The 27,392-nt window shown below is 51.3% G+C and overlaps 2 protein-coding genes and 1 long non-coding RNA gene across 6 annotated transcripts in view; 2 read left to right on the top strand and 1 right to left on the bottom strand.

Moving 5' to 3' along the window:
- SACK1F (scaffolding CK1 anchoring protein F) overlaps positions 1 to 6,504 on the top strand; it is a 33,452-nt gene extending 26,948 nt beyond the window's left edge. The window contains exon 5 of the mRNA XM_086712208.1: positions 6,196 to 6,504. Coding sequence (XP_086568334.1) covers positions 6,196 to 6,245 — 50 coding nt within the window. The 3' untranslated portion in view covers positions 6,246 to 6,504. The remainder of the gene's footprint in view (positions 1 to 6,195) is intronic.
- An 11,836-nt stretch (positions 6,505 to 18,340) lies between these two features.
- On the bottom strand, positions 18,341 to 19,864 carry LOC147578875 (uncharacterized). The gene is made up of 2 exons (XR_015253286.1): positions 19,302 to 19,864; positions 18,341 to 18,906 (listed from the first exon to the last, which is right to left on the bottom strand). It is a non-coding gene; the product is annotated as an uncharacterized LOC147578875 (long non-coding RNA).
- Positions 19,865 to 20,074: 210 nt separating this feature from the next.
- Positions 20,075 to 27,392, top strand: part of TNRC6B (trinucleotide repeat containing adaptor 6B) — a 259,643-nt gene continuing 252,325 nt past the window's right edge. Inside the window, exon 1 of one of the 4 annotated variants that reach the window (XM_086712195.1) lies at positions 20,075 to 20,447. The gene's annotated coding sequence lies outside the window, so the exon portion shown is untranslated. The remainder of the gene's footprint in view (positions 20,448 to 27,392) is intronic. The other 3 variants (XM_086712196.1, XM_086712194.1, XM_025926993.2) reach the window with 3 other exon arrangements.

Raw genomic sequence — 27,392 nt, 5'->3', positions numbered from 1 at the left:
ACCTGTCCTCGCGATCCAACCTGGGCAGACACACCCCGCCCTCCCTGTGCCCACCAATGCTCTGACCCACTTTCCTCCTTTCTGTTTTAAACAGTTCGACTTGGTTCTTCCCTGTGCTTATTTGATTAGTGGTGTTTGCCATGCTGCTTACATTTGGGAGAGATCGTTCCTGCTGGCGGTGTCTCTCTGGGATCCCCTAGAGGTCTGGGCCTTCATCTTTCTCCACAGCAGTCTCCGGTATGGCCTTTCCAGAGGCTGGTGGTGACAGCCGGGACCGCTGCTGGTACCTTTTCTCATGGGAGCGTCTTTGAGTCGAAGGGGGCTCCATGTTGGGATTTCTCCTGTGGCCGGGATTTCTCACTGCAGCAGTGAGCCTGGCCTCCCACCTGGCCAGGTAGCTGATGGTGGGATCTTGCCCTGGGCGGCCCGAGTGCTTCCAGGACTCCTGTGCCCCCCACACCCCCAGCTTTGACCTGTTTGTGGCTTCAGTGTAAGAGTCACAGCTATCTTCCCCTCTGCTGATTCCCCCACCCTGCTACAGAAACTGACACTCAGTCTGTGGTTCTTAAAGTTAAGACAGGCCCGGGAGTCTCTACAAATTTGGGGCACAGCAGGAACGCTAGTGCCATACTTCCACTTGGCTGGGAAGCATTTATGGGGCACCTGCATGTGCCAGGCCCTTCGCTAGATGCTTTCTCTCTCACTTGGCCCTCACAACAACCACAGAGGGGGCTGGCGGAAGCTCGGACAGGTGAATTAGGTGGTCCCAGGGCACAGTAAGTGGTAGTGGGGCCAGGACTCAAACGCAGGCCAGGGCCCGTGTCCTGTCAGGGAGGGGTGGCTGCCCCCCCACACCCATCCCATTCCCTCCTGGGCTCCCCAGCGCCCCCAACACCAGATGCTTTGCTGCTTTGCACCTCTTGTTTAGAGGGAGGGTTGCCATGGTGAACACCTGGCAGGGAAGGGAGAAGGAGGGGCAAGCCCAGCCACAAAAGGGCCATTTCCCAAGTCCTAACTGGAGGTGAAGCTGGAAGTGAAGCTGAAGCTTCCTCTCCCTTCAGCCCCTCACCCTGAGGTGCTGTTTCCATAGAAACACAAGGCCCGTTGCCTTGTCCCTCCCTGCTGCCTTTCCTAAGTCTCAGCAGCCAGTTCCCCTGCTTGGAGACTTGGACGGTCACTGCTGCTGCCCTCTGAGTGTTTGCACGTGGTGCCCGGGAGCCAGCTGAGCACGTGCAAGTGCACCCTGGGGAAGCTCCTCTCCTGGGTGCCCGACACACGGCACATGGTCAGGAAGGCCCCAGGGATGCCCGGAGGATCACGCTGGTCCTTCTCTATCCTTCAGAAGAAATATGGACTGGCCTCACGCAGCCCAGCCTCTGCCCACCTGGCTGAGTATCCAGTTCCCAAGGGCCTGAAATTCAGGTTGCTAATGAGACCTTTCCTCTCCCTGCTGCTTGCTTCCCTCAAAGGCAGAGGCGAGAAGCCGGACTCCTCTCCCCAAAGGCCCTTTTATTGGCCTCCAGCCTCCCAAATGTTCAGCTGCATCTGGACTGTCTTAGTGCCTCATCTCAGGCAGAAGCTAAGTCACTTAGGACTCTGTGTACCGGAGGGTGGTGTTCCTGACGTCATGGGGCCCCCAAGGCTGGGACTAGTAATTTCAGTACTCTCGGAACGTCTCCTGGGAAGGAATCACTTTAGCTTAGGGCCCTCATCTAAGGAAAGGATCCTTTTCCTACAGTGAACATGCAGAACATCATCAGAATAGATATCAATGTGGGATCTCAGCTCCCAGCACTTTGCTCCCCATACCCTGGACATATCCTTTCCCCTCCCTGGGGCGGTTTCCTGTTCGAGAAGAGGAGGAGTTAAGGCAGGGAGGGTTTCTGAGGTCCCTTTGAGCTCCTGATTCTGACTGCTCTCTCCCTGCCAACCTCTTGTCAAGGGAGAGCCTGAGCTGATGGACAGGGTGGGTGGAAGAGAAAAATAGAAAGCTAAGTGCTGGCAGCCTGTAAAATTGCTTGGTAAGAAGTATATAGTTGTCAAACAGCATGCAAATGTTTGCAAGCCCAAGTGTGGCCCTTGGGAGAACCTTTGGAAATTCCTTCCTTTAGGTCTGGGGATCCAGGTGGGGGGGTACATGGGGTTGCAGCCCCCACCCCCTTGCCTCGTGGTGAGAAGGCTCATTGCGCCCTCTACTGGTGGAAGCTAAACTCCTTTTCCTTCTGGTTTTTCTCTCAGCTGAGACCTTGTTTCTGTGCTGGATGCACTTAGCACCTTTTCCCAAGCCTGCCACCAGTGTCCATCCAGGAGCTTGGGACAGGCCCTCTGGGCAGAGATCCCAATCTCAGGGAGCAGCATTCACTGGAGAGCCTTATTAAAACCCAGTGAGGAGGGGTACCTGGGTGGCTCAGTCGGTTGAGAATCCAACTTCGGCTCAGGTCATGATTTCATGGTTCACAAGTTCGAGCCCCACTTCAGGCTCTGTGCTGACAGCTCAGCACACCTGGAGCCTTCTTCAGATTCTGTGTCTCCCTCTCTCTGTGTCCCTCCCCCACTAATACTCTGTCTGTCTCTCAAAAACAACAACAACGACAACATAGGAGTCTCTACCACTGGCCTGGGCTCAGGAATCTGCATTTTAAACAAGTGTCCTGGGTCCATGTGGGGAGTCCCCAGAGCAGCAGATTATGATGACACTTGGACAAAGCCCTGCTCTCACGAGGCTACCAGCCTAGGAGAAGAAGTTCCAGGTGATGTCCTGGGGCCACTCCCAGCCCCTCCAGGAAGATCATTGGGAAATGGCCAACACTCTTGACCATGGTTAAGGGAAGAAAGGCACAGACGTTCCCTGAGCAGATGCTGGGTGGATACATGCTAAGTGCCTTCACACAGAATTCACAACCATCCTGCCTGATGACATCGTTTCACAGACAGGAGGTGCAGAGAGGCAAGCCTCTATGTCCATGGTCATGCAGTGAGAAAGGGCATTGTGATCTCTTGCCTCCCAGGGCCTTGCACAAAGCATCCTGGTTATCTCTGGAAAGTTAGGGTTAGTGCCATTTCCCTACATCTTTAAAGATGTTTTGGAAGGGGCCAGAGGCTTCTTACACAACGGATTGTCCCCCTGGTATCCCACCAGTGGAGAGGAAGAAGAGAGTGGCCATTTACAGCCCAGAGTGCCTCTAGGTCACCAACTTCCAAAGTCCTCTTGCCCATGCTTTTCCCATAGTTCTCTGAGGTGACTGCAGCAACAGTTGCATTTCTAGAACTCTCCTCGATTCCCGTGATTCATGCATGGGGGAGCCACCATAGCTGGCAATGTGGTCTGGTTCCTAGTGCTGTGGCTGCTGGGCTCCTGGATTTGGGACTTCAGGCTCTTCTGTGTCGCCCCCAGGAGCTGGAGGTCTCAGATATCTCTCTGGGAAATCTGGGCCCCTGTCCAAGATAGAAGGGTGGGAAAGTGCTTCTGGGGTTCCGAGCTCCATAAGGGGCCTGTGGGCCTCCAGTTCCAGGATAAGTCTACTCAAGAGCTGTCTTATGAAGAGAGAGTTTCAGAATTCAGTGTCACTCTTGAGGCGCATGGGTCATGCCCCAGCTGTTGCTGAAGGTCTGATTTGATAAACCCAAGCTTGGTTACCAGCCAGGGCCCCAACCACACAGCAAGGTGAGGGGAGCCAGGTGAGCATCCTTCGAGGAACTGATCCTGCTCAGTTCTGGAAAAGAGGCAAGCATCCTTATTCTCACCAGCATATGCCATAATCCCTATGCCCCTCCGGGTTCTCTTGGGCCTAGCCAGGGCTTTCATCACCATCTAGGTGAGTGAGGGCATGTACCTCACCTGGTCAGTATCTATTGATGCCGCTATTATTGTTAGTATTGGTCTGAACCTTTAAGTAGCTTGCCGCTGCCTGGTCATACGTTTTACTCAACAAGTACATATCTACGCAATGTCTGCTGTGTGCCAAGCACTGCTCTAAGTTCCTGATACAACAGTGAACAAAACAAGCAAAGTCCCTGCCCTTACGGAGTGAATACCGTACTAGAAAGAGAGGGGCAGAGGAGGGCAATGACCCTTTCATAAAGGGTCATTGGGAAGGCCTCTCGGACAAAGGGACAAAGGGGTATTTGAACAGAGACTTGAATGAAGGGAGGGAGACAGCTGTGTGGACATCCAGAAGACGAATCTTCCAGAAAAGGGGAATATGAAGTCCTGAAACCCATAGGGAGGTAGAGCCCACGGGTCCTTGGCTGGTGCCCCAGGTGCCTCCTCCTCCCCCACACCTACTTTCAGTCTTACTACAGTGTTATCTCCCTTTGAAGTTTGACCTTCCCTTTGGGCTGCCCATGGCCGTTCATGTTTTCTTCCCTGTGAAGCTGAGCAGGTCTGATTCTCCCCAGTGTCGCCGAACACCTGCACGTGGTGGGCTCTTAGTCAATGGGCACTGAAGGAATGACACTGAAGGAATGACGGAACACGGAGAATTCGCCCTCAAAGCAATTTCTCTGTCCGAGGCCGGCGAATGAATCCTGTGTCCAAAGAACCTCTGCAGGCATCTGTCAGCTTTCTGGAACGAGTGGGAAGCACACCCAGGCAAACTTGGGCTGTCGCCCCTGCCGCTCCCGGCTTCTCTGAGCAGGAGGGCAGGAGCGGGGGCAGAGCTCAGTCTTAGGAAGCAGGCTCCTCTAAGCCACACTCCTGCCCCTGCTTCCTGATGCAGGGATCGATCCACTTACCTGCCTCTAAAATGCTGCCGCCTCAGGGGAGGAACTCAGCATCTGCTCAGTAGGCCAAGCACATAAAACAAGCCACTGCGGAGAGGAAGCCGGGATGGCTGTGTCCATTGCCGCAGCAAGGGGACTGCGGGACAGCAGCAGTAATCACTTGGGCAGAGCTGCATCAGACGCGACCCGGCTCAGAAGATGACCCATGCTCCTTGACCCTTGGAGCCCTCAGGGAGGGGGCGGCACAGTTGTCCTGCTCCCCTCCCTCCTCCTCTAAGCCTTAAACGCCTCAGGCTTGGTCTCCAAGGAGGCCAGGCAGGACCTGTAGCAAGTCCTGAGGAGTGAGTCCAGTCCACACAGACCAGGTGGTGGTTAGCCTGGGAGCGGGTGGGTGGGGGGAGGGTTTGCTGCAGTCGAACCTGTTCAGTGTCTCCCTTGCTAATGGCCCAGAGAGGAGGCAGCCGCCACCTTAATTAAATTCACAGCTGGAGTGATCTGGGAAGGTGGTGTGAACGCAAGGGAGGTGACCCTTGCAGTGTAGACAGGGACCGGCAGGAAATAACTCAGCAGCTCCCACCTGGGAGGAAGACAGCCAGCGCCCCTGAGGACAGAGGCCACCTCGGAGGCCAGGGCTGCCTCCCAGCTCCCTGCTTCCCCCGCAGCTCCCACAGCAGAAATCCAGCCAAAGGAGCCCCAGGCCTCTGCTTGGGATTGTAAAGAAAGCAAAAATGGCTGGAAGGGGGCTGGGAGAAACGGGCTTCTCTGGCCAGGAGAAAAACAGCATTCTCTCCCCCTTTCCCCTCGGTGAAGTGCGCTCCCTTATCCTCTGTTCTCAAAACCACCCCTCTGAGCCTGTGGTCTGTGCCACGGTACCTGGCTCCCAGTCAGCCTGCTGACCCTGGTGGCCCCTTCCCGGGACGCCTGCTCAGTGGCAGGAGCTGACGCTGGATGTGGAGGGCTGTGGCGGCTGCCGGCCCTGACTGACTCCGGGAGCTGGTGGCCCCCCGTCCCTCGCTGTAAGACAGGGCTAATGCTACCTTCTCCAAGTGCAGCCGCCCAGGCGGGATTACCCGAGAGAACGACTGGTTGTGCTTTGTAAGCTGTGAGGCTGCATACAGTATTAGCTTCTGGCAAACTGCCTCTTGGAGAGACTTTTAAGTCATTGACTGTAGCTGTGGATTAGGGTTCTGGATCCTTCCCCCGCCCCCACCGCTGAGGTCAGGAGATGGCAGATCCCTTTGATATCCCAATCAGTGACAATCTAGCTGAGACGACCAGACCGGGAGAACCTTTCCTTTTGCTTTCCTGGGGGTGGGGGGGCCCTACTGATTCCAGATCAGCAGCTTGGCAGGGAGACAGTGACCCCAGCCCCTAAATTTGAGGCTTGAGCTTTGCACAGGAGAGGAGTGGGAGGCGAGTCTGCTGAGCGCTTCACTTAACGTCCTCCTTCGCCTGTGTCCCTTGTCTCTGCAGGCAAAACGAATCCCAGTCCTTCCAAGGCCAGCAATTGCGTGATCTCCTGAGCCACAGAGGCCAGCAGTGGGCAGGACCTGTGGATGCCCCAGCCCTGTCCTATGGAGAATACAGGTCAAACCCTGCGCCAGTTTGCACTTCGGACCCTTACTTGCTTCCTGCCCAACAGCCTCCATCCTGGCCTCAGGGACCCTCAATCCCAGATGTGAGAGTCGGCAGCACATCAAGACAATCACACGCCACCGCCGTGAGACTGTCGGCCGCTGGGCAGGGGTCACTCCTTCTTGTTTACATGAAGTGGAAGCTTGACTAATGTCTGCTCTCCTTTATGCCAGACCCCCTCCCTCCACTGGGCCAGCCTTGCCCTGCAGGTCCCCAGAGGGGTGAGCCCAATGCGATAGGGTCTCCAGGGCAGCCCCAGCCCCCTAACTTCTCCTTCCCCGGGCTTCCTGGTGCTTCTGGTCCCCCAAGAGGCTTGGTGGGATATGAGGGAAGAGGATGGAGCTCTGAGCCAGGGAGCCAGTCTTCCCCAAGTCTCTGAACTCAGGGTGGAAGGGGCAGCTAGGGCAGCCGGGGCACCGGCCGCTGTCACCTTCCCAGCCTGGTTCCTGCAAGGCTCCCGTACTAGACCCAGAGTGACATGAGGGGAAGGCCTCTCCTCAGCCAGTGCCAGGATCTGACTCTGCCATTCAGAGGGCTCTTGTACTGAAGTCTCCTTCCCCTCCCTCCCCACTGTCTTAGCAGTCTCCGCGCCAGTGGTCCAGACCTCCTTGGCTATTGCCTGCTGCAAGCACATACGGGGGTTCTTCTAGTGCCTTTAGCTGGGGCTGCTGCTTCCCTTTAATGTGACTTGATTTGCAGCCCAGGGCAGGGAGAGAGAGCTTGGTTGGGAGTGGGAGGCTCAAGCAGTATGGGAGGTTGAGCCCTGCAGACAAGAGCATTTGTCCTTTCCCCCACCCCTGAGATAGCCCTCAGCCCCCTTCACCAGCCAGTGTGCCTGCTCTAGTTACATTCCAGGCAAAGACCGGCCTTCGTCTCCTGCCAAAGGACAGGCTGCATTTAGGAGCCTTAGCCTCCCCTCATTGCCACAACATCGGCCAGGGACAGCAGCCTAAAGTCGCACATTGCCCCCTCCCCACTTGTGTGACTGATGGGGTCTGAGGAGAGATTTCTGGAATGGACAACAGAGAAATCGCCAAACTTCAGGCTCTGAGAGCCGACTGCTGGGGGGCCCTAGCCACAGGGGGGGCGGAGGGGCCCGCATCGCCCAGTGGAAGCGCCCCCAGGTGGCCTCTTTCAGCCTCTTCTGAACCAAACTCTTGTCTTTGTGTCTTTCCTTCTGCAAAAACCCTGGGGCACCAGCAGCACCTGGGGGAGGAGCCCAGATGCTGGCTTGAGGGAGGGCACTGGGGGCACTGAGGCAAAGCAGGAGGTGGGATGGCCCAGTGCAGTTGTTGGAGAACCTGGCCTCTTGTGGTAGGAGGGGAGGGAACAAGGAAAGGAAAGGTGAGCCTGGTTCCCAGGGGCTCCTCTCTATCTTGAGGCTAGTTTCTAGGGTGTTGGGTGGGGGGGCAGGGGATCCCCAACCCACCTCCCTGAGCTTCTATGAGGATTAAACACTTCCTGGGAAGTGCTGGCAATGTGGCACGTGCTTGTTCTGGAGGGGAAGGAAGGGAGAGAGGAAACCGGGGGAGTGGAGGGTGGTGGTAGGGGGAAAAGATCGCCCTTGGTGGGGAGAGTAGACGGCCTCTGGGGACAAGGCAGGAGGCCCGGGGAAGGGACCAGCTCCTAAGGGCTCTTCCCAAGGGCTTCCTGTCTGTGCCCAGCCCCCCACAAGACAAGCTGGCCTACGGCACCCCTTCCCCTCTCCTGACCCAAAGTGGGCCCTGTTCTTTCCCAGGCCTGACATGTGGGAGGATCCACACTGGAAACTCCCAGTCACTGCAGCCTCGAGCCCGGCCTGCCCTTTCTGCCTCAGTTTCCCCACGTGCCAAGACGGGATCTTCTCACTTTCTTCATAGGCATGGAAGTAGGAGAGCATGAGGAAGCACCACCGTATAGTGGGCGGAGGGCTGGCGGCTGAGGCGGGACACCTGCCTCCACCACGGCCTGTCTCCTCCTCCCCTTCGGAGGTTTGGACAAGATGGCCTCTGAGCCCCTCCGGCTGTGAGGGCCTTGGAACGAGACAGCAGTCCAAAGATTGCTGGGGATCTTGAAGCACTAAAATGAGGCTACTGGTGTTCGCTCCTCTGCCCAGTCCCGGCCCACTCTCCATTCTGCCTCTGGGCTTCTGGCTTTTAGTACATCTGCCGTCTGCTCCAGCAGTTGCACACACTTGGCGACGTATTCTCCCTCTCTCCTCACATCTCGAGGATACATCTGGCATTCTCAGATGGATGATAAGTTCAAGGGTGGATCATGCCCTTGGTACCCACGCTGCAGCATTCACAGGCCTGGTCACGTGGGAGGGGCAGGGATGAAACAGGACTCTCGGTATGGGGCCCTCCCACACGCCCCCCCCACCACCAACTTGCCCACTCTGCGTCCAGTTTCCGTAGGCTGAATGCCAACAACTGACACAGCTCCTTGGGCACGCTGACCTCTGATGAGCAGAGGCAGCTGAGGACCGAGACCCTGGGGTGGCTGCCACCTGGATCCTGCCACGTGGGAGCAGGGAGTACAGGACCCCTGCGCAGGGCTGAAGGCCCCCCCTTGAGAGTCGGCAAAACTTCCCAGTCTCCTGTGCCATGTGTCCCCTGGGGATGGTTAGTCCTATCCCTGGTCATTCAAGGGTGCTTTCAACACAGCCTCTCCTAACAACACTACCTCTGCCTGTGTAGAACTTAATAGAAGAGGCAAAAAAGGTGCCCTTGAAAGTGGAGAAAACAGTCCAGAGAGGGGAAGTGGGCCTTTTTTTTTTCTATGATGATTTTCATTTTAGTTTACTGAGCCCCTACTATATGCCAGTGACTGTGCCAGATGCTTCAGTCACCTGCAGGCTTCAAACTAAGAAGAGCTCAGGAAAGAGCCCTGTTGCAAAAACGTTTTCCTGGGCATTTGGGGCTTGAGCTTCCCAAAGTCGTGTGATGAGCAGCCCGGGCCTTAGTCCCATTTTTCAGATGAGGAGGTACATGGGATTGCCATGTCACCTAAAATGCAGATCTAAGCCTGCTCCTCTAGCTCGGGGCTTCTCACCTTCAACACTGGGGACACTTTAGAGCCACAAAATTCTCCATTGGGAGAATGACACATTGCAGGACGTTTACAGCACCCCTGGCTTCTATGTACTAAATGCCAGTAGCACCTCTCCTCATGAGACTACCAAGAATGTGTCCGGACGTTGCCAACTGTCCCCGGGAGGTGAAGTCACCCAGTTGAGAAAGACTGCTCTGTGTAGCCTTAATGCCCAACGGGCTGCTTCTCTGACGTGCTTTCGTGTGCATGCCCCTATAAAGCAGTTGCCTTTGTTTGCCAGAACGCCCTGGCCCAGAGAGGTGGGTTCATTTGCCAAAGATTTTCCTTTCTGTGACCGACATGTATCTTCTATCTTTGTTCCCGTTACCTTGCTTAGCTCCTCACTGCCTTGTGCTCCCTGGAACAGGTGTGTTTATGTGCGCACATCTGCCTCACTCCACAGAGCACCCCGTTAACGTTTCCTCCCAATCTGTTCCCCTCCCTTTAGCGTCAGACAAGTCCTACATGGAAAAGCACCATTGGACATTCCCGTGTGCTTGCCCAACAGTGTCCTCACCCCCAAAAGGCAGCCAGGGCCGACAGCAGAGAAACTTTCACGCTCTCCAAGTCAGGCCAGGTGGGAACTGCTTACCTGGAGCGTCACAAGTAAACAACAGCAAAGCCCCCTTAGCAGCAAACAAGCCCTGCCATGCACGGTGGGTGTAGTTTATCACCTGGCTGTGTGCCACAGTCGTTCCTCCTTGCCCAGAGGGCCCAGCAGCTGTCACTGTAATCGTCCACACGGCTGTTCCAGTGGCAGGAGGTTTGGTGCAGAACAAGCACCCCAGGCTTAGCAAGCTGAGCCGGACCGAGGTTGAGAGCATATGCACCCCAGAGAAGGCCGAAAGCTGGCAGGTGTACGCGTGAGTGATCAGCCAGCAGCTGATAGGTACACGTTCTGTCCTTGGGGTGCCTACCCAGAAGTTGTAGTTGTAGTTCTGTCCATCTGTCTGGGTCACTGTTGTAGCCACAGTATCTACTTCATTGTTAAATGATTGAAAACTTGACAGCCACTTGATACAGATAATAAGCCAGGCTAATCAACGTGGGTGGTGTCAGAGGCTCCAGAATTGATCATGACCCTTTCAGTCTTGTTCCCAACATTCTGAGACCGTGCATGGAGGCCAAACAGGATTCTGCTCTCTGCTACCTAATTTCCTGGGAACGCCTAATTTCATGGGGCGCCTGGGTGGCTCAGTCGGTTAAGCACCCAACTTTGACTCAGGTCGTGATCTCACGGTTCGTGGGTTCAAGCCCCACATCTGGCTCTGGGCTGACAGCTCAGGGCCTGGAGCCTGCTTCTGATTCTGTATCTCCTTCCCTCTCTGCCCCTCCCCTGCTAACACAAAACGCTCCTGTGGAAAACAAATCTTTTCCTCAGGGAAGACTTCTCCTTTCAGCATGTGTCCTCAGTGGACAGTCTTCCTCTCCCAGTTGCTCCAGACTGGGTGGGCCGCGTCTCCAGGCCCCTCTGGTGGCTCAGGGGTGACGGCACGCTTCCTTTCAAATTGCTAACACAAAGACGGGACGAGGAGGTGAGGGCCTTGAGGTGAAGAAATTTGTCCAGCCACCCAATAAGTCATGGGTAGAGCTAGAATCTGGTTATGTGGACCCATCTAGAGCAATGTTACTGCACACGGCTTCTCCAAGTGACAGCCAGTTGGAGACAAGTTTTCATCCAGTAAAGTGGTTAGAAGTTAGGTACTGTCTGCAGCCACTACAAAGCAACTCCAGGAACAGACGTCCACATCACAGGAGACCAGCTAGGACCTGCCACAGAAACCAGTAAGAGCATGGGGAGTCCAGAGGAAGGAAGGAGGAAAACGCAAGAAGAGGCAGCATGCATGCCTGCAGTGGCCACGGTCCACTGAGCACAAGCAAGGGAGAAGCGCATGCCATCCTGTGCTAAGAACCCAGAACCAGGCCTGTGATTCATATTTCCTGAGTGCAGCTGGAAGAGCTGGCTCATCTCTTTCTGGAAGGTCTTGGAAGTTAGGTGATTGGACAAGGAGAGGCACTTCACTGCAGCACTTGGAAGACTTTATTCATTTGTTCCTTCAATTGACTGTGAGATAGGCCTGAGGATGAAGGATGGGCAAGGAAGGCCCTGGTAGAGCTTGTGTTTTGGGCATGCGTTTGCTTTGACCTTAGCTGAGGCATATGGTGGCCAGAGGATAGTCCTCTGGATGGACAGTTTGGCGCTGGATTCCCCCCCTGCCACGTGCTAGCTAAATGACCCAGCAAACCGCCTCCCACCTGGAGCTTTAGTTTCCTTATGTGTAAAATGGGGATAATCTTGGTGCCACTTTCCAGAGGCCGAGGGGAGTAAAGCACTTAGCACAGCGGCTAACATTCAGGGAAGCTTAGTTACCAGCTCACGCTTCTGGCGGTGTCTTCTAGTGAGGGATTTATCATTTCCCTCTTTGGACATTCTCTCCTGGATTCTGTGCCTGCTTTCACATTGAGTGGTTGGCACACAGGGCTAAATTCCCGTCAACTGGAAGAAGTTTCAAGGCTGAGGGTTGGGTTTTGGGGTTTTTTTTGTGTTTATTTTTGAGAGAGAGAAATAGAGACAGACACAGAGCGTGAGCTCAGAGAGAGAAGGGGACACAGAATCCAAAGCAGGCTCCAGACTCTGAGCTGTCAGCACAGAGCCCAACGCAGGGCTCGAACTCACAAACCGCAAGATCATGACCTGAGCTGAAGGTGGACGCTTAACCAACCGAGCCACCCAGGTGTCCCTCAAGGCCCAGGTTTTGAAAGAAACGTGGAGAAACCCTGCCAGAGATGCTGTTTGTGAGCAGCTTTGCTTGGCAGGGCCCCATGTTCCCCGGTGCATACCCACCCCCACCCCATCGCCGTGGGTTTGTTGTTTCCAGGCTTGGAAGAAGGCCACAGTCTTATGTGGTTGTGAAAAAGTCCCACAACTATTCTTGATAGTTTTGGATAAAATAAACAATATCAGTTTGTTCCTTCATTTATAGAATACAGATTAAACCCAAACCAAAAAAGAACCCCCAAATAAAAAAAACAGCACATCCAGAAAAGCCTGCCAACCTGTATCAAGCCACTGGACTTCCCAAGCCAGTCCTATACCCTATGGGCTCCAGATCCTCCCTAACTTTCTTCCAGCCTTTACGCCAAGTCCTCTGCAACCACATCCAGGCTGGCTCCCCAGGGGGACTGGGAGTTGCTCAAGGGCAGGGGAGGGCCTGAGGCCCAGAACCAGTAGTCCTGGCTGTCGTTCCTTAGAGGAGCCCATGTGTCTGAAAGCACCGTGGTGAGATGCTGACACCTTGTGGCCAGCGGGCAGCACATTTCTTTTCCTCCTCGGGGTAAAAGTAAGATGGGGGGGGAGGGCAAACTTTTTCTGTAAATGGCCAGATAGTAAACATTCTAGACTTCGTGGACATGTGGTATCCATCGCTGTTGTAACACTAAAGCAATCACAGCTGGTATGTAAATGAGTGGGCGTGGCTATGTTCCAATGAAACTTTCTAGACCCTGAAATTTGGATTTCATATGATTTTCATGTGTCACAAAATATTCTTTTAATTTTTCCAACCACTTAAAAATATAAAAATCATTCTTAGCTCGTGGGCTATGCAAACACAGGCAGTGGCTAGATTTGGCTGGCAAGCTCTTGTTTGCCAACCCCTGACCCAGGACACTTTTCTGCCTAACGCTAACTCCCCACTGTCACAGCTGGGATCCTTTATCATTATTCTGTCAAGAGGAACCATCCAGGGGTGCCTGGGTGGCTCAGTTGGTTGGGCATCTGACTACAGCTCAGGTCATGATCTCATAGTTCGTGAGTTCACGCCCAGAGTCAGGCTCTGCGCTGACAGCTCTGAGCCTGGAGGCTGCTTCAGATTCTGTGTCTCCCTCTCTCTGTGTCCCTCCCCTGCTAACGCTCTGTCTCTGTCTCTCAAAAATGAATAAACATTACAAAAAAATTAAAAAAAAAAAAAAGAGGAACCATCCAGATTGCTGCTTTAACCAGATTGCTGCCACCAAGCCTACTTCTTCACAGAAATTCTGGAGTTGTTGGTTTTCACCCATTTGGTAAGTTTACATAAACATCCATCAGGTGCCCAGCCCTGTGCTGAGAGCCATAACAGAGCCTGGAGTTTTAACCAACATGTATTTAATATTTACTTTTCTTCATTCATTTGTTCAAACAAATTTAGCGTGATAAGGCAATGTAACAAGACAGACCTGGTCTCTGCCCTCAAGGTGTTCATAACCTCATTGGGAAGATGGACACAGGGAGGAAAGCATTATAATGGAGAAGGATGGGAGGGTGGTGCGGAAGCCTAAAGGAGGCACTTAATCCATGGGTGGAGGTCAGGAAAGGCTTCCTAGGGGAGGAAGTGATCTCTAAGCCAATACCTGAGGAGTGAGTGAATGGGAGAGGAAAGAATGAGGTAGGGCGTTCCAGGGAAAGGTCCAGAGCTGAGAAAGAATTATTTCAAGAGAATTAGAAGTATCAAAGATGTAGTGAAAATTCAGATATAGTATTTGCCCTCAAGGCCTGCCAGTCTGGTGGGTGAGACAGGCTATCATAAGCTGTTATAAGGTTGAGGAGAGAGATTTAAAGAAGTTTTCTCTCTAGCCTTGTAGAACTGGTCATCAGTGAGCCTTAAGACAGTAAGCAGTGGGCAAGTGAGTGCTCCGAAGGCTATAAATAGTCCCATGACCAGGCTAGGGGTGGCTCTGACTCTACACAGGGTACCTAGAGACTCTGGGGGAGGAGGGATTGCCTGAGTTCTCTGCTCCAGAAGCCACTTAGAGGGGAGAGGGGACTGGAACTGAGCTTTGAAGGAAGTGTAGACCTTGGTACTGAAGGAGGGAGGGGCATCCAGGGCAGCAAAATCACAGAGGAAGGGACAGGCGTGGCCGTTTAGGGTCTCAGGGAAGGAAACCATCCTTTACTGTGTGACTCACAACAGCAGCGACCAACGGGTATTTTTCTCAGCTCTGATGAAAAAACATGATCTTGGACAGTTATTTAACCTCTCTTTGCCTTCGTTTCCTTATCTGATTCTACCTCTGAAGGTTGTTATGAGGACTGATTGAGTTAACACATATAAAATTGTTAGAATAGTGACTGGCACTAGGGCTGGCTTCTCGGACAGCCAACCTCCACAGTCCCATAGGGCCCCACACTTAAAAGCTGAAGGGCCCCATGTTGGTTTAATGTTCTGCTGTTGCTGTCTTGAAATTCTTAATAGTTTTGGAACAAGGAGCCCCCTCCTTCCATTTTGTATGGCCACAAATTACGTAGCTGGTCCCGCCTGGCATGGTATGTGCTTAAAAACTCCAGGCTTTCTCATTATTGTAGAGTCGAATCTGATTCAATATATCCATTTCAGAAGGCAAGCAATGGACACTCAGTTTACGTGACTTGCACACGATGAGCAGCAAGCTGGCTGCAGAATGAAGGCTGGAGACAGGGATGAAAATCTGCAGTCCTAGAGGTAAAGGCAGGACAATGGCCCAGCTCCCCACCCCCACCCCCATGCCCCCCGGAAGGCAACATAAGGAGAGAAGAGCAGACAGACTCCTTTGAAGGAGCTTAGAGAAAGAGGTGGTATGAAAAAGAGCCTGGACAGTTGTAGAGGTAGGAGGGAAGCTGGCTATTTTGGGAAGCCAAGAGAAGATTCTCTGAGTACAACGTAGTGGTGAAGCCATGGAAACAAGAACTGAGCAAGTCTCTTGGATCTTGGCCACAAGAGGTCATAGATGAGCTTAGAGAAAGGAGTGTCGGTAGAGAGTTAGGGCCCCGAAGCCAGGTTTAAAGAAGGAAGGGGCCCCGGTGGTGATGGCCTCAGGTCATTATTTAAGAAGCTGAGAAAAGGAAAATAGAAGAAAAAGGGGGCAGGAAGAGAGGAGGCCGCTTTGAAGAGGGTGGGAGGAGAGCCGCTTCACAACCAGGAGGCAGAAGAAGGACCACCAGAGGCAAAAAGTTAACCAGGAAGAAGCTGACTCTTTCCCCGAGTCTGTAGGGCAGCCGAGCATGGAGTTGACATAATAAAGGCTATGAGGGCAACTGTTCCTTTGGAGGCTGGTTGTCTCCCCGGCTGCAGTGTTGTCTCAGGGGCAACACAGCAGCGAGGAAAGGAGCTTACTCATTGGAGTCAGACTGTCTGGTTTCAGCTGTGAGGTTATTACCTGTGGTGACCTGGGGCAAATTAGTCAGCCCTTCGGTGCCTCAGTTTCCCCATCTGGAAAATGGGGATAACCAAGGTTGCTGTGAAGATTAACTGCCACGATCCACATAAAGCCCTCAGTACCGCGTCTGGCACACAGCAAGCAAGTGTTCATGGAAGGGTAGCTATTGTTAACAGCCACTTCTCCCGGTTCTCTTGCGAACCTCCCGTGGGTCTAATGTTGGCCAGCAAACAGGAGCTCAGTGCTTGCTGCTTCACTAGGAGCTTTTCAGGAAGTGTGGTCATAAGAAATGAGAGGTGATTTAGAAGTGGCACAGCGTCTGTCGCGAGGGCTTTGCTCCACAATAAATGCTACCAGACATGTAATAAATGCTTATGAGCATGTCCTCTGTAATCAGCACCCTCTAGAAAATTCCCCTCCCCCACTGCTCTTGGCCTTGGCTCTGGCCACACCCACCGCTCCAGAGAGCACTACCAGCTGTCAGTAGGTTCCTTTACAGGGATCTTCCCATGGTTATACATTTGGAGAAGCGGAGAATGTTTTACAAACACTTCCAAACGTCTCATAGCAATGAGAGGCCAGTGAGGAGGGTGGATGGAGTTCTCCTGTGCCACAGAAATCGGAGCTGGAGCGGATCCAGCTGGCTATGTCACCCCAGGCTTGTGGGTCATTGCAGAATCGTTCGCAGAAATTCCCGTTGCATTGGATTTTGTCCAGGCCAGTGCAATGTGTTCAGGGATCACAGAGCAATCTCTCAAGGGAAAAAAGGAAGGCCTGTTGCTTGGAATGGCTTAGAGCACTTTTGGTAGCCATCCAAGGCAGCTATCACTCATTAAATCTGCCTTCCCTTCCAGCAAAAAGCCAGCTGTATAGAATACCACATATAGAGCTCTAAGAATAGTATAGCACTCCAAGAACATACTGCACTTGGCCTAAATACAATTGTGCAGGGCTTGACAAGTTTTTTTTTTACTCTCAAAGCTGGGTGAGTTGGAACAAACAAACAAAAAATATTTTCCCCGAGTAGCATGCAGAGAAGAAATGAGAAAGACAGCATAGGAGAGCACTCTAGCATGCTGTTCTCTGACCTGGGCTGCCTTTTCAGGGCATGGATTGACTCCACAACCACCAAAGGATACCCATAAACCCCAGGGCCGTGGACATAGCGAACCCTCCCCCCCAACTCACTGACTTTACACTAGCCTGAGCAAGCCCCAAAGTCCCATAACAGGTGGTAATTTGTCATTTGCTGCAACAGGAATTTGAAACCATCATTCTCCACAATAAATATTTGGTTGATTTATTGGCCTCCTTCCCATAAGTATAGAAAGTGAGGATGGGCCCCACCCAAAGTTGCAGTTCCGAGCAATAAGATCTCAGGGTGCACACGTTAAACCACACTCCGTTGTTTGTTGGAAGAAGAAATCCATGTGTGGGTCTATCCAGAAGAATCTGGGAAGATACTCTTTTTAAAAGGAGTTGGCTCTTGTAGGGATTTGAGAGAGCTTTTCTCTTCTACTTTAAAACTTTCTATACTGTCTGAGATCTTTTACTCAGTGTTACCTTTGTGGTCAGAAAAACAGCAATCTTACTTGGCAATCATTTTCCTTTTCTCAAGTGGGCAAATGTGACAGGGTTTCCAGCTTTCTGCTTTCTCCGGGGGGGCGGGGGAAAGTACAAAGAGGTGGAGGGGACAGACAGCTGAGGGCCCTCAAAAATCAAGGTGACGGGGAGACCAGACTTCGACCATTCCTGGATATTCGTCTCCTGCTCCCTGCCCGCAGAGAGCAAACGTTGCAGATCACTACACATCATCAGCCCCTTGGCTAGCTAACCGCATTTCATCCTTCAGTTCTCCTCGTAGATGTCACTTTTTCCAGGAAGCCAGCTCGGCCCCGCCAAGCTTGAGTCCCATGTCCCTCCCATGTTCTTCCAAGCCACCTGCACTGTGATGATCTGTTTACATTTTGGCCACCCCCACCAGATTTGCAGTCCCTGAAGGCAGAGGTATTTTATTCATCTGTGTAGCCCTTGTACCTTAGGAAAGTGCCCACAGACACAATAAATATTTACTGAATAATTATTTGTTTGGGGACCTTTTATAATCAGAACCATTTAAGGGATACAAAGATGAAAAACAGGGGCACCTGGGGGGCTCAGTCAGGTAAGCGTCTGACCCTTGGTTTTGGCTCAGGTCATGATCTCACTGTTTGTGCGTTTGAGCCCCACATTGGGCTCCATGATGACAGCACGGAGCCTGCTTGGGATTCTCTCCCTCCCTCTCTCTGCCTCTCCCCCACTTATGCGCTCTGTCTCTCTCTCAAAATAAATAAACTTATAAAAAAAAAAGATGAAACCATTTGTTTTCAAGGAACTTATAACTGAGTTGGGGAGACAGATATGTCCAACAATTAACTATAAAACCAACCCCTGGTTTAAGGGTTAAAAGAGTTACAAAGAGCCAAATATGAAGATAAGGAAGGTTTTGGACTCTGAACATTTCTCACTCATTGTGTTTTCTGGTTCAGAATCCCCATACTGGAATTGCTAGTATGGGGTACGTGCGTGTAGTTATAAGGATCAGGTTCTTAGGACCTTTGTTAGAATTTGACTCATGATCTTCCTTCTGTCCTTCTGCTGGCTGGCAGTTGCCCTAGGAATACCTGCCATTTAATCTTAATTGATGTTTGTGAAATGCCTTGTCTTCCTCTGCTGAAAGTCTGTTAAGTGTTGAGCATTACAGTGTTACAGTGGTTGTTTTATTACTAAAGCAGTGCCAACAAGGTTACACAACAGCTTGGATCAGGAAGCGAAACAAGGGCGGTGATCCTACTGAAGCTACAGGGGATGGGGATTTGGGATGGTAAAATGTTAATTACCCGAGACGGAATGTGGGCTGGAGTCCAGAACTGTGCTTCTGGAGATCCTTTCAGTCCCAGAGGCTGGGGCCGGCTCTTTGGCATTGGGTTCTAAGCATCCTGCCCTCCCCTGGCTGGAATGTTGGATTCACTTCGCTGAAAGCTGCCACAGAAAAAGAATCTAGTGGCCACCAGCCAGGAGCACACGTCTTGCACTGCATCCGGGGCCACTCTGGAAGCTTCCCAGGAGCCGAAGGGCTGTTCCATTTGCATGTAATAAATTATTTATTTCTAAAGCGATGTATTCTTTATTTCTCTTTCGACTCTCTTTCTTCTTGTTTCTGGTTCTTGAGGTCTCTCTCTAAAGAGTGAGCTGAAGATGGATGAGTGGGGGTTGAGGAAGGTGGCTTGGCACACAAGGATGTGGAAATGTTAATTTATAGAGCTGAGAAAATAAACATAGAGGTAGATGAGCTTCTGGTCAGGAAACACCAAGACGGTTTCCTTTAGGATAGGGAAGAATGGGTGCCAGAGGAGAATGCGGTGGTGGCAATGACAACCTCTCCATAGCTTTAGTCTCCCACAATGTCACCTCTGGAAACTGATGGGGGAACTTGCATTAGGAATGAAATATTTTTAAGATATGTTGGCTGGCAGGTAAGATTCTGGACGAAGGGAGAGGCACTACAGTAAAAAGAGGGTAGGCTCTGGAGTCAGACCTCCTACCCTCCAAATGCCGGTTCACTAATTACTCTCTATCTCGGTGACCTTGGGCAAGTGTCCTAACCTTTTTGGAGCCTTAGTTTTCTAACTGTAAAATTTAGACAATGTAAAACTCACACGTTTAACCAGATAATCCCTGCAAAGAAATCAGAACGGTAGTTGGCACAAAGTACGCACAAAATAAACGATGGTCATTATTATCGTCAATTATGGGTCAAAACGACCAGAGTCCTGCAAACTCCCAGCCAACAATTCACTGTAGCACAGGGAATCCAGAACTGACTGACGCGCCTATTTGCCCAATAAGATACCAGGAAAGAACTCTGTGGAGTCAAACCAATGGCACTAGTCCTTGTTGTTGGACGGGTTTTCTGGCTGTTCCACCAATAGCTTGAAGATTTGACTAGGGAGTGACATTCTGACAGTCCAATGACGTACAACCAGCCCACACTCAGCACTTCGAAGGGGATAAATCAAGGAGCCGGCGCGTATAGATTCCGTTATTAGGCAATACTGGATGGAGAGAGGAGCTCAGTGGAAGCAGCGCGAGAGCGAGGCACCAATGAGCTAAAAAAGGACAAAAGACGATGGTTGCGCCAAGTGAGCTCGGCCGCCATCATGCTCTAGTTTCCCCTTCGCCTCTCCGGGTCCGCGACCAAGGAAGCGGCCTCTGGGATGCTGAGGGGGTGTGTCCCCGAATGATTGGCGCAGGCAGTTCAGCCAATCGTAGCTCGTCAAACGGGAAGCACTTGACCAATGAGGGGCGACGGCAGCGGCGAGGAATTGGAGGGGCGGAACAGCAGCTTGATGGGCATAAAAGCCAGCCAGTGAGAGCCGGAAGCATCCTCCCTGTGGCCAATGGAGTGGGACTCTGGGCGGGCCCCCGAGTGTTTGTGTTGTGGTTTTGGGGGAGGGAGGCGGAGGGGAAAGTTTGTTTATTTTGTTTTTAGTTTCTGGGGTCCCCGTGTTTCTGGGAGGTGAAGCGGGAGGGAGTGACCCCCCCCCGCGCCCCTCAGTCCCCCTACTACGTCGCCTCCATAGCCTGCGGAGAAGCGGGGACCGCGCGCATCGCAGCGCATCGCCTCACAGCGGAACGCCGCGCACTCGGAGCCGGCGCGGCTCGGCGGTGAGTGAGGACCGACGGCCACTGCCGCCCTTCCCCTCCCCCCGCGCACCGCCCAGTCAGAGCTGGAGGGCCAGGTGGGCGAGGACGCCCGCGGGAGCGCGCGGCGCGGGCCGGCCTGTCAAGCTGAGTCGCAGCGTGTGCGTGTCCTCGCGAGTGAGCGCGCGCGGCGGGGACAGGGCCGGAGGGGGGGGCGGGAGCGCGCGCGGGCCCCGGCGGGGGCGGGGGCGTTGAGCGCGCGCTCCGTGGGGGCGGGCGTGTGGTGGGTTTGACCCCGGGGCGGGGAGGGACGCGGGCGACGTCCGGCGTGCAGGGAAGAGGCGCCCCGAATGGCAGGGCCGGGGCTGGCGGGCGCGCGCGGCTCCGGGCGTCACGCGCCAGCAGGTGTGAGCTGGGGGAGGGCTTCCGGGTGGGCTGGTCGAGTCGGGTTAGCTTCCCGTCGCTGGGGGGCCTCCGGGCGGGGAGAGACGCCCCGTCGCGGCGGAGAGCCGGGCCCGCCAAGGCGCGTCAGGCCCCCTGCCTGGCGGGTGGCAGAGGGAGGCGTCAGGCCTGTGTGGGACCCGCGTGTCGGCGGGAATGCGTCCCCCTGCTTAATCCCGGCCGGGGGTGGGGGGTGGGGTCCCGCTCCCGCCCCTCACCCCAGAGCCCTGCGGTGTGTGGCCACCTTCGAGAGGCGATTCAGACTTTCCACAAGGAAATGGGACGAAACAGCACGAGGAGTGTTTTCGGGCTTCCTGTGGGCTGGCTTCCCTTAGGTTCAAGCTAGCGGGCTTATACCGGTGGGCGGAATACCCTAAAGTGGCTCAAGATACCCAGTAACGGTAGCTTCTTAAAGACCAGCCTATCCTCAGTTCTTTAGGCACAGTGTACCGGTCGGGCTTTTAAGTTTCCTTGCCATCTCATGTGTCTTTTGGCTGTTTTATTACTTTTTAGCCCCTATGCGAAAATTGTGCGAGGAATAAGGGGAATTTCAAGTTGGTCATTTGTATTACGATAGAAGCAAAATTATGCAACACAATTGGCCAGAGATATTTCTCCATAGTGAACAAAACGTCATTGGTTGCCTTTCCTCACCCTAGTAGTTAAGCGTACGGACATAAGGTGTATAAATTTTTGCATCTTAGCATTTTGTGAAAGTTGAACAATAGAGGCTGTTTCCTTCATTGTTGTGGGGAATTTCAATGGATGATAGCTTCCTGTTGATTGGGAGAAGCATCAATGATCTTGGCTTTGAAACTGTACATACTTGGTGGTGTTATGTAAATGCGTCTTTAAAGAACTTTTAGCACATAGTCTTGCATCTCTACATTGTGCAGTTTTGCTGTAGGTAGGTAGTGGGAGGGGTATGAATGTAGGTAGATCCCTGCACTAAGGGATCCAGAGCACAAATCAGACCGGTTTGTCCCACTTGGGAAACAGCGATGATAATAACGATGCCTTTATATTTTCTTGGTTCTTGGCCGTTTTTAAGTGTTTGTCCCCAACATCATGTATTTGAGCAGAATAGTTTCTGATAGGACTTAAGAAGGAATTACCAAGCTGCATTTCTAAGGTAGCATATGAACATCATGCCCTTGAAAAAATAATTTTTTTCCTCATTCAAATGGAAGCCCTTAAAAATGTTTTAAATCAGAACAATACCACTTGTTCAAATGATAGTGACGTTAACCAACATTCACTGCCTGCTTCTCATATGCCAACCTCTTTATATTTTTTCCTAATCCTTCTCTCAAGCCTGTGGGGAAGGTGTCATTACTGTTTTATGGATAAGAAAAAGATCTCGAAGAACCATGTTTAGTCTCAAGTCTGTCTGTTTTCAAAGTCTGTGCTTACTCCATTTTGCCTCCTAAATTATCCATGGGAAGAAAGGCAGAAGGTAGACAGGAAAAGAAAAGGCAAGTGCCACTGATGATTAGGTTGCCCATACCTGACTTAAGAATTTAACGTTAGGCCACCTGGGTGGCTCAGTCGGTTGAGCCTCCCGACTCTTGGTTTCAGCTCAGGTCATGATCTCGCGGTTCGAGGTTGGTAAGTTTGAGCCCCGCATCGGGCTCTGCGCTGCTTAGGATTCTGTCTCCCTCTCTGCCCCTCACTCCTCAAGCTCTCTTTCACTCTTCCAAAATAAATAAATAAATAATAAATAATTTAAAAAGAATTTAATGTTAAACTCATTCTTAGTTTTTAGAAATTAACATTTTTACAAAATTGCATCCATGCTTTGTCTTCATTTCTTCCCTGTTTGGTTTTTATAAAGGTAAATAGAAATGCATTTAATTTAGAAGGTCAAGGCTTTCAGAGTCCTTTGTGCAGATCTCCACTCCAGTACCTTGTGATTGTGATAAATCCTGTGTGCTCTTCCAAGGACCAGGCCTTACTCACTTTTGTATCTAACACGGTACTTGGCATGTAGTAGGAGCACAGTAAATGTCAGCTAACTAAGGAGCAGAGTTAAAAGTGTAATGATTTTGGGTTTGTTTTAGCGGTTTTAGTTTCACAGGACAATAATAAAGTAAATAATTCATGTGCAAAATGCACGTTCTAGAAGAATACGGAAATGGAGCAACTCATGGTGTAGAAGGTTGGCTCTGCCAGTTTGCTGAATCTTCCAGTTCCCCTTATCTCTTTGAGCTGTGTGCCATTCTGCTCTTCCTTTCATCCCCAGAGTTCTAAAAGAGGAGGCTGTACTGACTGCTTCTCTTCACTGCTCAAGTTTTTCTTTGAACCTTTGCAGCCTGGCTCCCAGCCTTACCACTCGCTGAGGCTTTTTCCAAGGTTGCCAATTACCTAATGGTTAAAATTCCCAGAGCATCTTTTCGGGATTTATCCTGTTATGTCTCCCTGCAGCAGTCCTTTTGACTATCCCTACCTCTTTAAAAAACGTTATTTAAAAGATTACATACAGTGGGGTGTGTGGGTGACTCAGTTGAGCATCTGACTCTTGATGTGGGCTCAGGTCATGATCTCGTGGTCATGGGATGGAGCCCCACGTCAGACTCAGTGCTGAGCATGGAGCATGGGATTCTCTCTCTCTGACCCTCTCCCCCATCCTCTCTCTCTCTACCTCTCTCTCTCAAATTAAAAACAAAAATAACATACAGTAACATTAACTTTTAGTATGTGTACAGTTCTATGAATGTTAACACAGGTATAGATTCGTGTAACCACCACGACAATCAGGATGGTTTCACCATCTCCCAAAAAGTTCCTCCTCATACTGTATCCCTTTTGATATAGTATGAGGACTTCTTTCTCCTGACTTCTATCCCAGAGATAAACACCAAGGATCAGACTTAGGCTCCTTTTGTTGTTGTTTTATTTTTCTCTTTCTACTCCTGGAAAATGTTATTTACTTTTGGGACTTAAACTGTCACCTTTGTATCTGCTAACCTGAATATCCACGTCTGACCTCTCTTCCCATACTCCAAAACATCAATATTTACTGCTAGAATTCTTCACTATTTGTTCATATTTCATATGTTTAAAGTTATGTTTAACTTTGCCTCCTAAGCTAGCTCTTTATCCGATTTTTCTGTATTTTTTGGTGATGCCATCCTTCTCCCTGCTGGCGACCCTGGAACACTCGGAGGGCCCTATAATAAACTCTCTTATCCCAGACCTGGAATCCTGCTACTCAGCTACAAATATTGGCTCCTGCCTCTTTGCTGCCAAGCTGGCTCCCATTCAGTAGTCTGAGCAGAGTGTAGGTAATTGGAGTACTTAGAACGCCATGGGGATCAGACCACTTCTCTGGTCAAAACCCCTGTGGCTTCCCGCTGTACTGAGGCCCTTTTGGGATTTTATTTTTCATCCTATGAGACTCTGAACGGTTGGCCTCTGCCTGCCCCTCCAGCCTTCCCTTGTCTCTTTTATGGCCCACTCCCCTTTCTGATGTCCTAATTACTCAGTCTTTCTTTCAGTTCCTTGAATTACCCAGACCTTTTCTTCGCAGCCTCAAGGTTTTTGTACGCACTACTCTCCTGGCTTGGGCTGTTCTTCCCCCGCTTCCCCCTTAATCTTCACCCACCTGCCTCCAGGGTTGCGATTAAAATGCCACTTCTTCAGAGAGGCTCTCCTTTATGGCCTCCCACCACCACCCCAGTCCACCCTCAGTCAGGTCTCTCAGATCTCTTGTTCCTTTTTCGTAGCTGTCGCCACAATTTGTGATTCAGGACCACGTCTGTTTTGTTTCTCTTGTCTCCAGAGCCAGCCAAGCTTCAGGCTCACGGCAAACCCCCAGTAAATATTCGTTGGCTGTGTTGTGAGTCTGGGCTTTGCTTTTATAATTTATTGCCCTCTTGTAGTTTCTGGTAGCCTTGCATTCTACTCCTACCTTCTCTGGGACTTGATCTCACTGTTGGAAGTCTTGCCACACAGAGCTAGATCTGAAATTGCTGAAGAGGACACTGATCCTGTTCTTCTGAATTGTACCTCTGCCTGGGAGCCCTGACCCCTAACCCCTGACCCCCCACTAGATCTAACCTAAACAGTGGCTGACCTTGCTCAGTCTGCTCAGCAGTGCACCTTGGTTATCCAGGCTGGGCCAGGGCTTGCAGCTCACTCTTCCCTCACCTCACCCTGCTCTGGATTTCTCCTCTCTCCACCCAGCGTGTGACTTCCAAACACCTTGTGTACCATCCAGTTGAGCCTGCTTACCCTTCGACCTTTGCCAGCCTTTTGACATTGACAACTGCCTCTAGGGTCTTGATCCTACAGATTGCCCCCACACTAATCTTCCTGAAACAGCACTTTCTGTTTCCTGTCCCCTCCCCAGATCTAGCACAGGCACTTATGGTTGAAAACCTTCAGTGGTGTTTCATTGCCTAGAGGGTTTAAACTCTAGCTTGTTATTTCAAGTGCCTCAGACTAGTGTTGTCCAGTAGAAGTAGACTGCAGGCCACAAATGTGAGCCACACTGAAAAGGTGGAAAAAGTGAAATAGATTTTCATAACATTTTATTTACTTCAGTATACCCCAAATATTTTATGTAAACGTGTGATCAGTAAAAAAACAGTGAGATGCTTTACATTCCTTTTTGTTTTGTTTTGTTTTGTTTTGTTTTCGTGTTAGGTCTTTGAAATCTGGAGTGGATTTTTCACTTACCCCATCCCAATTTAGACTAACCACATTTCAGGTGCTCAGTAGCCACATGTGGCTAGTGGCTACTGTGTTGGACAACACAGCTCTAAGCTGTGTGCTCCTCAGAGTTGGAGAGCTCTACCTACGTAGTTCCAGCTGCTGGCCTTTGATAACTGTATTCCCCGTATCTACAGCCAGCTCCTCTCCAAACACCCAAACCTTCCTTGCTTGGGGATCCCAAGGTATCCCTAAAGTTCAGTTCTCACCGTTTCCTCTAACCCTTTAACATTATTTTTGTGTGCGTGTCACTGTTTTTTCATATAGTAATTACGGTAATTCTCATTTTGCTTATAATTTGGAGTAAAGTTAAAAGGGGTGCCTGGGTGGCTCAGTCAGTTGGACGACCGACTTCGGTTCAGGTCATGATCTCGCGGTCCGTGAGTTCAAGCCCCGCATCGGGCTCTGTGCTGACAGCTCAGAGCCTGGAGCCTGTTTCAGATTCTGTGTCTCCCTCTCTCTCTGACCTTCCCCCATCCATGCTCTGTCTCTAAAATGAATAAACGTTAAAAAAAAAATTTTTTTTTTTTTTAAAAAGTAAAGTTAAAATATTTTAATAACTGGGGGCGCCTGGGTGGCTCTGTTGGTTAAGTATTCGACTTCGGCTCAGGTCATGGTCTCACAGTTTATTAATTTGAGCCCCACATTGGGCTCTGCTGACACCTCAGAGCCTGCTTCAGATCCTCTGTCTCCCTCCCTCTCTCTGCCCCTTACCTGATTGCGCACACATGTACTTTCTCTCTCAAAAATAGATAACCATTAAAAAAAATATATTTTAGGGGCTCCTGGGTGGCTCTGTCAGATAAGTGACCGACTCCTGGTTTTGGCTCAGGTCATGATCTAGCAGTTTGAGAGTTCGAGTCCCTCATTGGGCTCCGTGTTGACAGTGCAGAGCCTGCTTGGGATTCTTCTTCTGTCCCCCACTCTCGGCCCCTCCCCCACGTGCGCTTTCTCTCTCTTTCTCTCAAAATAAATAAATAAACTTAAAAATAATAATAACATAAAAAATATATGCATATTTTATTTTTCAACGTTTATTTATTTTTGGGACAGAGAGAGACAGAGCATGAACGGGGGAGGGGCAGAGAGAGAGGGAGACACAGAATCGGAAACAGGCTCCAGGCTCTGAGCCATCAGCCCAGAGCCTGACGCGGGGCTCGAACTCACGGACCGCGAGATCGTGACCTGGCTGAAGTCGGACGCTTAACCGACTGCGCCACCCAGGCGCCCCTATATGCATATTTTAGAGGCACCGGCTCAGTCAGTTAAGCATCCAGCTTTGGCACAGGTCATGATCTCATGGTTAGTGAGTTCGAGTCCCGCATCGAGCATTCTGCTGTCAGCACGGAGCCCGCTTTGGATCTCCAGTGTCTCTCTCTCTCTGCCCCTCCTCTGCTCTCTCTCAAAAATAAACATTTAAAAGAGAACAAAAGTAAAAAAGATATTTTAATAACTGATATTTTTTTTTTTAATTTTTTTTTTTTCAACGTTTATTTATTTTTGGGACAGAGAGAGACAGAGCATGAATGGGGGAGGGGCAGAGAGAGAGGGAGACACAGAATCGGAAACAGGCTCCAGGCTCTGAGCCATCAGCCCAGAGCCCGACGCGGGGCTCGAACTCACGGAGCGCGAGATCGTGACCTGGCTGAAGTCGGACGCTTAACCGACTGCGCCACCCAGGCGCCCCTAATAACTGATATTTAACAAGGGATGGGCACTGACCAGTGGAAATAAGTGCCTGATGAACTAGAACTGATGGCGATTGAACACAGCCTCTGTGTTCTCATCTGTGTGTACCTGCTGAATAGAGCTCTGATCATTCGGAGTTACTGTATTGTTGGCCTCCCACATACAACTATGAGTTCCTCAAAGGCAGGCTATTGTCCTACTCATTTTTGCATCCCAAGACAGCTCCTGACCTGGCCTATATAGTAGGCAGTCTATAAATCCTT

This window comes from Puma concolor, chromosome B4, assembly GCF_028749965.1.
Source record: "Puma concolor isolate L17-30 chromosome B4, mPumCon1.1.hap2, whole genome shotgun sequence".
Lineage (NCBI taxonomy): Eukaryota > Metazoa > Chordata > Mammalia > Carnivora > Felidae > Puma > Puma concolor.
This window is presented reverse-complemented; position numbering and strand designations above follow the sequence as displayed.